The sequence below is a fragment of the Pygocentrus nattereri genome, chromosome 25 (genome assembly GCF_015220715.1).
Source record: "Pygocentrus nattereri isolate fPygNat1 chromosome 25, fPygNat1.pri, whole genome shotgun sequence".
NCBI classification, from domain to species: Eukaryota; Metazoa; Chordata; class Actinopteri; order Characiformes; family Serrasalmidae; genus Pygocentrus; species Pygocentrus nattereri.
The window spans coordinates 16,869,544-16,883,528 of NC_051235.1; the positions used below are offsets into that span (position 1 = coordinate 16,869,544).

Sequence of the window (13,985 nt, forward strand, 5' to 3'; positions counted from 1 at the left end):
TTCCTTTCTAAAATTGGTGAACAATGACAAATAGATTTTATTTATCGATGTTAAGTGAAGAATTAAAGAAATTACTTAAATTTGCACCTGAGATTGCAGGCCCCAGTATTCCCATCAACCCATTCCTATGGTATTTCTTTTGCATAGAAATATCTACAGCTTTGTAAACAAATGATTACATAAATATCAAAATAAATACAAATAGTAGAAAGAATCTTAGTCGACTAAATGCTATGATTAATCGTTTAGTTGAGGGAGCTTAAATACATGATGACATTTTTCATTAGTTACAGCCTCCAGTTTAAATCATTGCCATACTGAGGTTCACAAGCTTGTAAATGATTTAATTAATCATTTTTCTGTAATAAAACACTGACAGGGCTTTTTGGGAACATGAGTGGGCATTCATAGAAATCCAGTCTAGACTTTACACCTATTCTGGTATTTTTTATTTTGCTTTAAATAAATCATACAAAACTCTCTTGGTTATGTCAAACAAATGATGGCAATAATTGTTCATATCATATCACCGCAGCTAAAAAGGTTGTATAAAAAATATTTTCATATTATAATGAAATATAATAAGCTTATTGACCTTATACTATCACCGGCTACTTTCTTAAATACAGTTACCTTATATCTACACTGTCCATTTTATCAGATCCACTTACAATATATTGTTACATATAAGTATTGGCATCCCTGGTAAACATGAGTAAAGCAGCTGTAAAAATATACTTTACCGCTCATCCTTCAGCAAAAATCTAACCCTTATTTGGAGAACAATGATTAAAGCACTCTAAATCTTATCAGGAAATTAATCATTATTTTTTTGAAAAATGTATGTGGTGCAATTATTAGCACCCCTTAATTTCATACTTTGTGCAGCCTCCCTTTGCAAAGACCTCTAGGTATTTTTCCTATAATGCTTAATGAGAAAGGAATACACATGGCAAGGGATCTGAGACCATTCCTCCACACAGAACCTCTCCAGCACCTTCAGATTCCAAGGTTCATTGATAGAAAATTGAAATGATTACCGGGGTGCCAATATTTTTGTAGAGCACTGTAGGTGCAGCAATATATCAGTACATAAGTCTTTGTGGCAGTGTGATAATGTCTCTGCCTCTGATGAAGAACTTCACATTTTATCAGTTGCTTCTTTTTCCCCTCTTAAAGCCCAGTGCAAAACTGGACTACAGTGACCCTCAATCAAGTGGACAGGTTCCTGTTTTACCTGTCGAAAGAGGCCATCCAGCTGATTCCTCCGGTAAACAATTTTATCAGCCCTGTCAGCACCATTACCACCATCTGTTGCACCAGTGCCTGTTAGTCAAACGAGTTGCAGTTTGACCAGTAGTTTTTGTTTGTTGCCGTGCTGTACTTTTATACTCAATGTGCTATCTAGAGTACCATGGGTCAGTCACCTGGCCCAAAAACATAATAGAAGAAACCAAAGACATGATGCCCATTAAGACAGTCAGAAGAGTATGGTTCCAGAAATCAATGGGCCTTTATGCAAAAGAGCCATCAGAGAACAGTTTTTAATACAGAAATCCTCAAAATCACCAACACATTGTTGCTGTTAAATGACATTCAGGACACCACACATATGTACATGTGTATTATCTTATATCTTATAATGTATTAAGTGTTATTTTCTTCATCCACCCTGTTGCATGAGACTAAAGCTGGGAGTATGATAGTAAAGGTGCTTGTGTGCGTGATCAAGGATGCGAGTATGATGAACCAGTTTGTGTAGTTTATCGTCTATTTTTATTGTACTCATTGTGTTTGGCACTGTTGTCTTCTGCTGCTCTGTTAAATACAGCAAACTGTATTTCATCCCTCATTCATCCACGTCTGTGGTGAAAAAGAAATGAAGTTGACTTTAACTTTAAATTTTTTTCTTTGTAACCATGTAACCATGTCACCATGTATTGTTACACACCTAATTATTTTTGTGTCACCTTGTATTGCTGCACCCCTAATTGGGACAGTTCGCATTTATTTGGCCTTTGCCTTCAGGATTAATCAGATAGTGGTCATGATTCATTTAGTGGCCTCCACCCTGTCCTATCCACAACATGACTCCTGGGGTCAGGAGCAAGTGGAGAAGATGAAGGAAACAATACTCTGCTGTCACGCTGATTATCCATTGCTGTCGATTATCCATTGACATCAACACTTACATGCCCTGGTCTGCACGCATACACAGGACCTGATGAGTCAGGAGCAGATCGAGCGACTGTTTGTCAGTCAGCAGCAGTGGGAGAGCGGAGATGTGGGCTCTTTGTGTGTACAGGAGCGCTCTGTGCTCTTCACCAAGCAGCAGTTTGTGCTTCAGTACTTCTTCGGCTTCCTCAAGCCAGGACGCAGTGAGTGCCATCTTTTTTGTGATGTATTTTGTCATTGACCTTCTGAGCATATTCAGAATCAATATCTTACTATTAAATATTTAATGTTCTTTTAGAAATACCCATTAGACATATATGCCATATGGCGTTTACGCCTATTAAACATAATTAGTAACAAGTCATTACTCAATTAACCTTCTGTTGAACTGTCACATCCCACAGTCCCCATCACTGCGTCTGCTAGGAGACATATCAGCAATTCATATAACTAATGAAAACAGCATTTCCTACAGCTATAACCGTCTTCACGTACTACTCCTGTGAACTGAAAATCAGGGAATGCCATTAACACTCACTGCAAAAACATGTTAACACTCACAGCCCACTATATTGAGAATATTTATATATATATATATATATATATATATATATATATATATATATATATATATTTATATCCCATTTTATATCTCCACTTGCTGTCTATTTTATCAAATCTACTGACCATAATGGTGCACTGTAGTTCTGCAATTACAGGTTGTATTTCATCTATTTCTGCACATAATGTGTTACACCCCCAACACCTTTACTCCATCCATCAGTGGTCAGGACCCCCAAGGGACCCTGACAGGACCACTGAGCAAGTAGTTACTACATAGTAGTAAAGGGGTGTGACAAATTATTTAGAAAAACAGATGGATTACAATCTGTAATTGTAAAACTACAAAGCGCGCCTATATGGTTAGTGGACCTGATTGGACCAAAAGTGTAGATACACGGTAGAGAGTACACGTAGTACCATTTTAATTTAAAGTAATTTATTTGTTTTTCACTTAAGTTTATTTTATTTATTTAAAAACCATTTATTTGTGTTGAATTGAACTACATTACATTACCAATCATTAAACAGCGAATTACAAAAAGGTAGCCAGTAGCACTACACAGCTGCAGCATAATAAAACTTCGTATTTATGTTTTTGTAGTTCTTTATTTTTTTTTGACATAATTTGAAAATACCTGCTAAATTGTGTGAAAATTTGGACTGTAAATAGTCTAAAATGTCCTTGTATAGAATTAATATTACTCCTCACCAGAACTAAGGGGCTGAACCCAAACCCTGAAAATTAAACCCAGGTCATTATCCCTCCTCCACCAAACTTTACTGATGGCACTGTGCATTCTGGTAGGTAGCATTCTCATGACATCTGCCAAACCCAGATTCACCCATCAGATATGAAATGTCAGATAATGAAGTGTAATTTATCACTCCAGAGAACATGTTTCCACTGCAGCCAAGGAGTAATGTGTTTTACACCACTGCATTATGCCTTTTAATCCTAGGTTCGAGTGCAACTGTTTAGCAATAGAAAACCATTTCCTGAAGCTCTCAACATACAGTTCTTGTGATGCTGTTGCTTCCAGAGGTAGTTTGGAGCTCTGTAATGAGTGATACACTTAGCACTCAATGGCTCCGCTCTGTGAGTTTGCGTCGTCTACCACTTCGTGGTTGAGCTGTTGTTGCTCCTAGACACATGCGTTTCACAGAAACAGACTTATGGCAGAGGTGGCATCCTATGACATGTTTAAAGAAGTCAAGGTTAAAGTCTAACCCATTGTGCTGCAAGTGTTTGACAATGGAGAACGCCTGGCTATGAGATTGATTTTAAACATCTGTTAACAATGAGTGCACTGAAACACCTGAAGTCAATGATTAGGAGGTGTGTTCATATAATTCTGGCCATATAGTGTTCATCATGGTACTGATGGAAAATATATAATGATTTTCAATTCAGGTTGAATAACTTAACACTATGAACTATACCTACATTTAATACAGCAATATTTGATTCTCCTGTCATGTCTGTTTTAGCTGTCAGCCCAGTTCCGACCTGTGAGAGCCTGCATCAGACTCAGCCGTCTGCCTGGCCTATAACCAGCCTCACAGAAATGCCCTCATCATCTTTCAGGAGGTGCCTGGAGCTCATCGGCCAGGATCCTTTGTTCAGCTCCTTCCAGCTATCAGTGCTGCTTCGCAAAACCAAAGAAGTACCTGGTTCATTTATTTGAATATGCATCAACATAATTGTTTGCTCAGTTTGCATTCTTAAAGGGCAAGGACACAATAATAATATTTTCACACGTATGTTGAATGTAGAGATTCAACACCAACAAGACTTTTCCTTGCGTTCCTGGAAGACATTTGGGTTGGATATAGTCAAATGATCAAAACAGAAGATGATAGCAGTGCATTTTATACCTCATGAAAGATGCTATTAACATAAAAAGTTGAAGGAGAGCTATTTACGTAGATTTATGAATGACTGAATGACTAGTTGTACTTTGGAAGGCCAACATTAAAGGGAATTTCACCAGATTTTCAAAATTGCTGTATAATTCAATCATTGAGATGCAAGCAAAGTCATTCAGAGTTGTTTCATGTAAATCAGTGCAGTATAAAGAGAATTCCTGTCCCCCACGCCTGCGTGCGTGTGTGTGTGTGTGTGTGTGTGTGTGTTACAGACCAAAACCTAAATCTGTAATGTAGCCTTTAGAGGCATGAAACACTTTGGGAATCTGGTTCCACCATTGCCATCACTCTGAAAAATTCTGGTTAAGTTCTGAATCATGATTCTGATCCTGATCCTGATCTGATTCATGATCCTGATTCTCTAGGATTGAGCATTTCACATCAAATGATTGACTTTTTAATAATTAAATCATGATGAAATTTTCCCCTTTAATTAAAGGCCAGTTTTTGTAGTTGGTGATGGTAGACATGCAGCATATGAATTTAGTGATTCAATATGAACAGTCACTTTTTATTTTATTATCTATAATCAAGTGTAATTTACTTGAATATATTTGTTTATTCACAATAATGAATACTTCTGTAAACACATCAGCATCAACCAAGTTAACACTTTGTCTGCCGTTGCCTTTTACACCTGCCTCTCTCTGAAATCTAATTATCAGAATACACTTATTTGTATTTATTGTCTGCTTTAATGCAGGTGTATGGTGCGGTCTCCTCCTTCAATCCATATGTTACGGCTGAGCTGGGTTACATTGCCACACAGCTTACAGCTGATGAACTGGCCTCACTCAAACTCTCTGATATTCGTGCTCTGTCACCTCTGGGAGCTGTTAATAGCTGGACAAAAAAACAGGTAACTAACATGTTAACTAAGCTAGCAGATAGCTGTATACAGGTTATAGCTGATAAGTGATTATTGGTTTATAAGGGGTAACTTGCTTGACTGAAGAGTGCAAAAGTCAGAGAGCCCCTGACTTTTTTTTTTTGTCAAAAAGGCTATTTAGTATAGGTCATTCATTTTTCAGTGTAAAGAAAAAAAGCAGAGGACATATTTAGCAGTACATGACATAGAAGCCCTGGCAGCTAAATATAATATCATATTTTTCAGTATTCAGTTTGTCCACCTTTTGCCTTTATTACAGCTTCCATTTATTTCATGAGACCTGCTTTCAGTTTTCCAAAGAAATTTGCAGAGATTTCTAGATACATTCACACCTCTAAAGTTCGGTCTCAGAAGTTGGTTGCATGAATGACTTAATTGCCATTTTGGCAGGCAATTAAATAAATGAAGGATGGTCTCTGGATTTTGCACAGTTCTGTATAAAAGGTATATTTCGCTGCTGTCGGAAGAAAACCTGGTATCTCCAAAATGAAAACTTTACAGGAGAAGGAAAAAAACCTACTTTACTTTCAATGTAAGTCAATGGAACCAGAATTTTTCCCATGTCATTTTGGGTAATTTTTTTCAGTCCTTTCATCATAAAATTTCAAACAAAGTAAAGAGTAACAGATATTTTCAAATGATGTCAAAAACTGAAAAATGCCAAAAATGGAGATACAAGGTTTTCTTCCATCAGCAACGATTTGTATTATTTGTTCAACAAATGCTGATTTATTGATGAACCCTAAAATTTGTTCTGTGTCACAGATGAATGTGTTGTTCTCTGCTGTGCTGAACTCCACCAAACAAACCCCCAGTCAACTGGATTCCAGCTCTTTTGTCGCCCTGGGATACATCATTTGTGGGATTGATGCTGCTGTTGTCCGCAGTCTCAATCCAGTTGAGTTTAGGTGAGATTGTCTTTTTAGGGGAAACGACTACCACTGAAATGTCAAACTATAAAAGTGCACTTCACCTTGTTTACTGTCATTTTCAGTCCTTTGCCCACTCCCATTTCTTATTTATAACCCCTAACCTTCGTTCTGGATTGTCACCTCGCCCCCTTGGCATTAAGTCACCTAGAAAATGGGACAACCCTCAATAAAAAAGAACATTATAGTATAACAAATAGTATTAAGAGGCTAGTAGCGCTGCTCTGTAGGCGACCCTGCCAGTCTGCAGTGATAGCAGAGGAGCGGTATATTTCAGCAACCTCACTGCTGGGCTTTAGTTACATTTAGGGCATCAAATGCCTTCAAAGAGGGGTAGTGCAACAGTTATCGCCCACCCCAATTCTTAGGTGATATGAAGCTGAAGTCGACTATTCTTTAGCTTCTTGTTTGAATTGTCCCATTCCACCTTAAATGGGCCTCAGGCATCAGAAAGCAACTATTGCACCATTTAAGGTAGAATGGGAAATTTAGCTAGCTACCAAGACATCAACATACTACTAGCAATTTTATGCTTGTTATGACCATAACACATTGAATCAATGTTAATACAACGGTTATCATTTTTCTAACAGTGGAAATACATTCATGGCTTTCTTCGGGCGATATATTGCTGTTTTTTTGTGTGCCTTTGAAAAACCTCCATTTGGAGGGGCATGTAACACTAACACTTTGCCCTACCCCTCTATCTCAACAAAAATCTAGACACCCTACCCCTAGGCATGAACGTGCAAAACTCCGGGGTAAGGGCTAAGTGGTAGGGGCAAGGGGTGAAATGAGAAATTGGGCCCATCTGTGTTTTAATTTTGTGTATATTGCTTAATTCTCTGTCTTTTTCTTAATGTCCTGCTGTGTAAGTTTTGGCTCTGGCTCTGGTTCTGATTCTGCTCCATTCACACACTTGATTCCTCAAACAACTTGCAGAAAAATGGGCCTAAAGAAAGGTTGCCAAAACATGATCAGGATGGCTATGAATGAATGACTATATATACATACATACATAATACATACATCATTTATTACTAGCAACTTCAGCAAGCACTGTAGAGTGGAGACTCTGTATGAACGATGGTGCTTTGTGTTCTGGCAGTAAGGCAGTGCTGTGGCTGGGGCGTCTGAACGTATCCTGCTCTGAGGACCAGCTGCAAGCCATGATCACACTGCTCAGCCACAGTCTGGCGTTTGGGCCAATCAGCTCGTGGGGCCCAGAGGTCTTCATTGAGATTGGAGCGTTTGCTGGTATCTGCCTTCTTTCCTTAAATAGCGAACCTGTAGTTTCCAGAAAAGCTCTCAAAAACTAGAATGTGCTTTATTAAAAAATATCCCTGTAGATTTTTTTTAAAAACTGACACTAAGTCTCCCAAAAAGAGTGGAAGCTGTAATAAAGGCAAAGTGTAGACAAACTAAACATTGAATAGTTTGATGATATAATTAGCTGTTGAGGCTTCTTTGTAATTTTCTATTTCTTTTTTTCCCTGATGCTGAACAATGAATAACTTAATGGCCATTTCGACTGAAAATTAAATAAATGAAGGGTGGTCTCTACCTAATAATAAGTCCAGTCTGTTCTACTGTATACATTCTTGAACTAACCATAGATTGTGGATGATGAATTACTAGACTGACAGTAAGAAAGGAAATGTTGAATAAAGGTGAAGCAACAAAAAATCAGGTGGTATGTGAAAGAGAAAGTAAAAAGAATCCTATTTAAAGTGTAGCAAAATTCATTATTATCATTTATCAGCCTATTTAAGGCAACTACTTTGCCCCTACCCACGTTTTTAACACTGTTGTTGACTGGCTTGGCTGTGCTTTTTTCATTTCTAATCTGTTGTCAATTGTGTATATTTCTTTTCTTTGTTTGTGTCCATCTCTCCTCCATAGCTGGCATTCCAGATATGGCCATGTCTGCTCTGGTGAAGGAGCAGATTGAAGGAATCACCCCCCTCGCCATATCTCTCATTCCAGCCAAAAAATTTGTGGTGAGTGACTCAAATGCTTTGTGTGAAATGATCCACTAATCACTTTTACCAACACTGGAAAATCAGCAGCACTAAAGAACAAGGGAGGTGAAGTAAAGTGAAGTAAGCAATATTATACACTAATGCTCATCACTCTGGATATTCTCCACTGTGTTTTCAGACACCACCACAAAATGTTCTCACAAAATAGTGCAAAGTACACCAAACAGCCATAACGTTAACCACCTCTTCATTTCTATGCTCATTGTCCATTTTATCAGCTCCACTTACCATTTAGGTTCACTTTCTAGTTCTACTATTACAGACTGTAGTCCATCTGTTTCTCTGCATACTTTGTTAGCCCCTTTTTACCCAGTTCTTCAATGATCAGGGCCCCCACAGGACCACCACAAAGCAGGTATTATTTAGGTGATGGATCATTCTTGGCAGTGCAGTGACGTGGTGGTGGTGTGTTAGTGCGTGTTGCGCTGGTCTGAGTGGATCAGACACAGCAGTGCTGCTGGAGGGGAGTGTTTAAACACCTCAGTGACACTGCTGGACAGAGAATAGTCCACCAGTGAAAAATATTCAGCCAACAGCGTCCTGTGACCACTGATGAAGGACTAGAGGATGACCAACACAAACTGTGCCGCATTAGATGAACTAACGTCTCAGACATTTACATCTACAGGCTGGACCGACAGGGTAGATGCGTCTAATAGGGTGGACAGTGAGTAGACAGTGCTTAAAAACTCCAGCAGGACTGCTGTATCTGATCCACTCAGACCAGCACAACACACACTAACACTAACACACCACCAACGTGTCAGTGTTACTGCAGTGCTGAGAACAACGCAAATAATACCTGCTCTGTGGTGGTCCTGTGGGGGTCCTGTGGATTGAAGAAAAAGGTGAAAGCAAGTTAAGAGTGTACAGAGGAACAGATTGAGTACAGTCTGTAACTGTAGAACTACAAAGTGCACCTATATGGTAAGTGGACCTGATAAAATGAACAGTGAGTTTCAGTGTTATGGCTGTTTGATATATAATGAACTGGGCGTAGATTTGGACACAGCCACACTGAAAACAATTCTTCTGTTGTTCCCTGGTTTGACAGAAAATATTGAGTGCTGCTGAAACTCACCTCAGCTATTTGGTTGAATTTTCCTCTTTGTCTTGCTTTCCGTGTCTTCAGGTCATCTTCAACCAGGCCCAGATCAGTATGTTTTCCTACGATCAGGCTGCAGCTGTCACTGTGGCCCAACGCTCAGTGCTGAGCTCAGTACAGGAGACAGCATTGTCCATGGTGCTCAACCCTTTGGAAGACAAACCGGTGGATTTCAGAGGTGCATATATGTGACACATATCAACCAGTCATATAAAATCACTTGAGAAAGCTCTAAACATTTTTTTTGTTTTGTTTATATTTTTGACATCATTTGAAATCCTAACTGCTTTTACATTTCACCTTCATTATTGTGAAGTGGCTGTACCAAACCCTAACCCCTAAATTTCAACTTAGTTGGAAATAGTACTGTGTTTTTTAAAAGACCTTTTTTATTTTCTAAAGTGAAACTCAACTTTTTTTCAAAATATTTATTCAGAAAATGCTCTTGGGGACATGATGAGCTGTTAGATCTCATTGTTTTGAAGTAAATGTGTTCCAAATTATATGCTTTAGAATTGTTATTCTAAACATGTATTTTCTACAGCTAAGTGAACTTTTTTTGTTTTAATAAAAATTCAATTTTGTGTCTGTACAACTGTTCGAAGATTAGCTAAAATTGCCTCTACCAAAACCGTCACTACTGAAACATTTTGTAAAGTTTTGGTAGTGTTGATGATTGTTTAGGTGGTAGACAAAATGTTTGAATGACATTTGTTTTAATAAAATAAACATAATAAAGCTGGAGGGTCATTCAATGCAAAAAGATTTTAGTCTGAGGTCCAAGTTAGTTAAAAGTTTGAAAACTCTGAAATTCGATAGAATGATCCATACAACCAGGAATGTACAAAAACCATCTTTTTATTTATTTCATGTTCCAGTTAAGAATTTGTAGCTGAATTGTGAGAAATGCAACCAACTAAGACTGAACTTTGGAGATGTTTATAAGAAGCATCGAAGAATATCCCGGTAGATTTCTTTAGAAAAACTAAAAGCAAGTGTCCTGAAAAAAATGGATGCTATAAAGGCAAGTGGTGGACACAATAAATAATGAAAACATTATTATTTTTAGAGTTGGGGGCGTTTGTGTACTTTTCTGCTTTTTATCTAATATTGAAAATGGGTAAAAACCTGTATTTGATGTCCATTTTAACTGGACTGGAAGTTGAATAAACAAGGGGTGGTCTCTATCATTTGCACAGTACTACATGTATTTCAGTGTGATTTTTGATTGATGTTATTATTGTTATAACTGGCCATAGCAATGATGATTTGCAACATGAATGCTTGTTTACTCCTACAGTACTATAGATAAAGCCTTTTCTAATTAAATCCATGTGTATTCTGTGTGTCCACAGGCAGGTCATTTGGAGTAGCAACAAGCATCTGTCCCATCTGCCATCTCTGTAGTTTGCTGGTGCTGCTGTTGACGTTTCTCTTCAGTGACTCTCTATGACCAGCTATCTCTCTCATTTTTTGTGAATAGTTATATGAGACTTGGACTTTTGTGCTGTTGACCTTCCTAATATTCTGTATCTGTTTTCTGAATGGCACTTTAAGCTGACCACTGAAATGGATTGCCTCATGGGGTTTAGGCATGAAATGCAATTCTATCAATGCTTGATTAGCTTATTTATTTATTTATTTATTTATTTAACTCAAATTGTATGACATTTATTCAGGTGTATCATAGTGTGTTCGCATCCCAAGATTTGGTCAATGTCATGTAAATATAAGATGACATTTCATTTCATTATATTTACACTTTGTTAATTACAGTACAAGGATTGTAGCAGCTATTTGAATGTGTGATGCTGATTGTCCAACGGCAAATTATCTACTCTGACTTACTATAAAGCTGAATTTTGTTGACCACAGTGCTATAAAACAATATAGTGCTTCATTCCTAACCTTATCTATTCATCTCTATATTTAAAGCCTCGAGTCTTAAGCCTGAATGTAAACAATGTAACGAATATTTAAGTCCTGACAGTTAAAGTATAGAAGCTCTTTAACATGTTACCATCAACAACAGCATAAAAGCTTAAGGATGTTAAAATTGTCTGAAGCTGCTGAGTTCTGATCTAGGTGTCTCTTGAAGTCTTGAAGTGTTTTTTTCTACTCGAACACAAATATAACCTCATTAAAGCGTCACTCTGGAGGATTTGGAGAAGTTGAGACCTCTCTGGTGGAAATATGCAATTGCATGCAACACATGACTGTCCTGATGATGAGTGAATACTGCTGCTGTCTTTATATCTTCATCAGTATAATGATCATTTTACATTTGAGACTTAAACATTGAGTTGGACCTTCTTTCTGAGCCTGTGCATGTGATGTTAATTTATAAAGAAGTATAACGTGGTCCGGAAAACTCCTGCCAAATCCGTCCCGGTACCTCTGCTTTAAGGGCTTGTCATTTAGCTGATGAATTAAATCAAGTGTGATGGAAGCAAACAAAACTTTATAATGTCCAGTACTGCAGCAACAGGGAATGGGATACACTGTGATAATGTACAAGATCAAACTCAGAAATGCTGGACATGTGAAATGCTTAGAAAAACAGAAAGCAGTGATTTGTGAATCTACTTTCACTTGTATTTAAACAAAAGCAGTAAAAAGACAAAATATTTATTTTCTTCATTTTTTACCTTCATTGTTTTGCAAATATACATTAACATGGAAATTGATGCCTGCAGCAAGTTTCAAAAGGGTTAGGATGAGGCAGTTTAAGACTACGAACATTGTGAATTGTTCAAGAAAGATCTTAAACAGATGCACTCATGACTGTGTATGAAAGGAGCGTCCAGGGAAAGGCCTAGTCCTTTAATAAGCAAGCATGGGTCAAGGCTCTCCACTTATGTCAGCGAATAATCTAACAATTAATAATCTAACAACACTCCTTGATGTGCAATTGCAAGGATTTTAGATAACTCAATCTATGCACAGTGAAAGCCTAAAGTCTAGGAACACCGCCTAGTTCTCTGGGCTTGAGCTTATCTGAAAAGGACTAATGCACAATGAAAACATGAACTGTTGTCTGATGAGTTCACCTTTCAGATTGTTTATGGAAAGAGCATTCAATGTGTTCTCTGGACCAAAAAACAAAGGGACCATCCATACTGCATAATGTTTAGGCAAGGTTTGTCATGGTCAAGGGGTATTAGTAAATAGCTTGCACATCTTTGAAGACCAATAATGCTGAAAGGCATAGACACATTTTGGAGCAACATATGCCGCCTTCAAGACTATGTCTTTTTCAAGGATGTCGATGATGACAGCAAACCACATTCTGCATGTGTTACAACAGCATAGCTGTGTAATCGAATAGTGCGGGTGCTACACTAGTCCAGACCATTCCAGGTGCATTACGAAGCACAGAATATGACACTGAAACTCTGTATGGTTGCAAAGGTTGCTTAGCAGAATAATGGCAAAAAATTGCACTTTCAAAACTAGATCAATTATCTTCTTATTTTCAGTCCCTAAGCGATTTTTAAGTGGTACATGGAAAGGTGATGTTACATAGTGGTAAACAGGCTCCTGTCTCAACTTTAAGAAACGTGTTGCAGGTCCCATATTTGGGATGAACATGCAGTATGTTTACAAAACAAAACAAAAGCAGTTTATATGATAAAATATCAAATATTGTGTGCAATTTTTAATTTAATAAGATAAAACAGAATTTAAAATCTCAGGTTTATGTTTTTATTAGCTTTTCACTTAGTGTCACAACATTTTTAGAATTGGGTTTGTACTTTTCACATTAATGAATTAATGTCAGCATTTTGTCCTTTTGAATTTGTACTGTTGTGAATTTACTATTTATGAATTTATGAGTCAACTGTGCTTACAAAAGGATGTAGTGTGTTTCCTCAGTGTTTCTCAGCCTTGGTCCTGGAGGCCCACTGCTGTGTACTTTTTAGTGCTTTTCCTGCTTTAAAGCAGCCCAATAATGGGCTGTTAATGAGCTGATTGGTTGGATCAGGTATGTTGGGAGCAGGAAAAACACTAAAACGTGCAGGGCACTGGGCTTCCAGGACCAGGGTTGAGAAGCACTGCTTTACAACCTCTTAACAATGTGAGTGCATAGAGTGAATGTCATACAGCTCTCTGATCCCTGTGGAACGACCTAAATAGTTTGTGAAATGATGGCTGCCTTCTACACTCAAAAACAGGCAGATAAAGACCCTAAACCCTCAAGTAAAAATATTGTCCCTTCAATGTAAAAAAGATTCAAGCATAAGTAAAAGTAGCACTGGTGACTGATATGTAAAAGATCTGGGCTGAAACACCTACAGCTTTAGCATGAGTGGACAGAGTTAAACTGCTTTAGGCTGAATAGGTTGGTAGGTATG

General features: G+C 37.8%; 1 protein-coding gene across 1 annotated transcript in view; it reads left to right on the plus strand.

The window, feature by feature from the left end:
- The window catches only part of strc1 (stereocilin 1), a 38,677-nt gene extending 27,135 nt beyond the window's left edge, over positions 1-11,542 (plus strand). Inside the window, exons 20-28 of the mRNA XM_017683664.2 lie at positions 1,180-1,270; positions 2,219-2,378; positions 4,228-4,403; positions 5,369-5,524; positions 6,320-6,462; positions 7,592-7,740; positions 8,386-8,483; positions 9,658-9,808; positions 10,986-11,542. Coding sequence (XP_017539153.2) covers positions 1,180-1,270; positions 2,219-2,378; positions 4,228-4,403; positions 5,369-5,524; positions 6,320-6,462; positions 7,592-7,740; positions 8,386-8,483; positions 9,658-9,808; positions 10,986-11,083 — 1,222 coding nt within the window. The 3' untranslated portion in view covers positions 11,084-11,542. The remainder of the gene's footprint in view (positions 1-1,179; positions 1,271-2,218; positions 2,379-4,227; positions 4,404-5,368; positions 5,525-6,319; positions 6,463-7,591; positions 7,741-8,385; positions 8,484-9,657; positions 9,809-10,985) is intronic.
- The last annotated feature ends 2,443 nt before the right edge of the window (positions 11,543-13,985 follow it).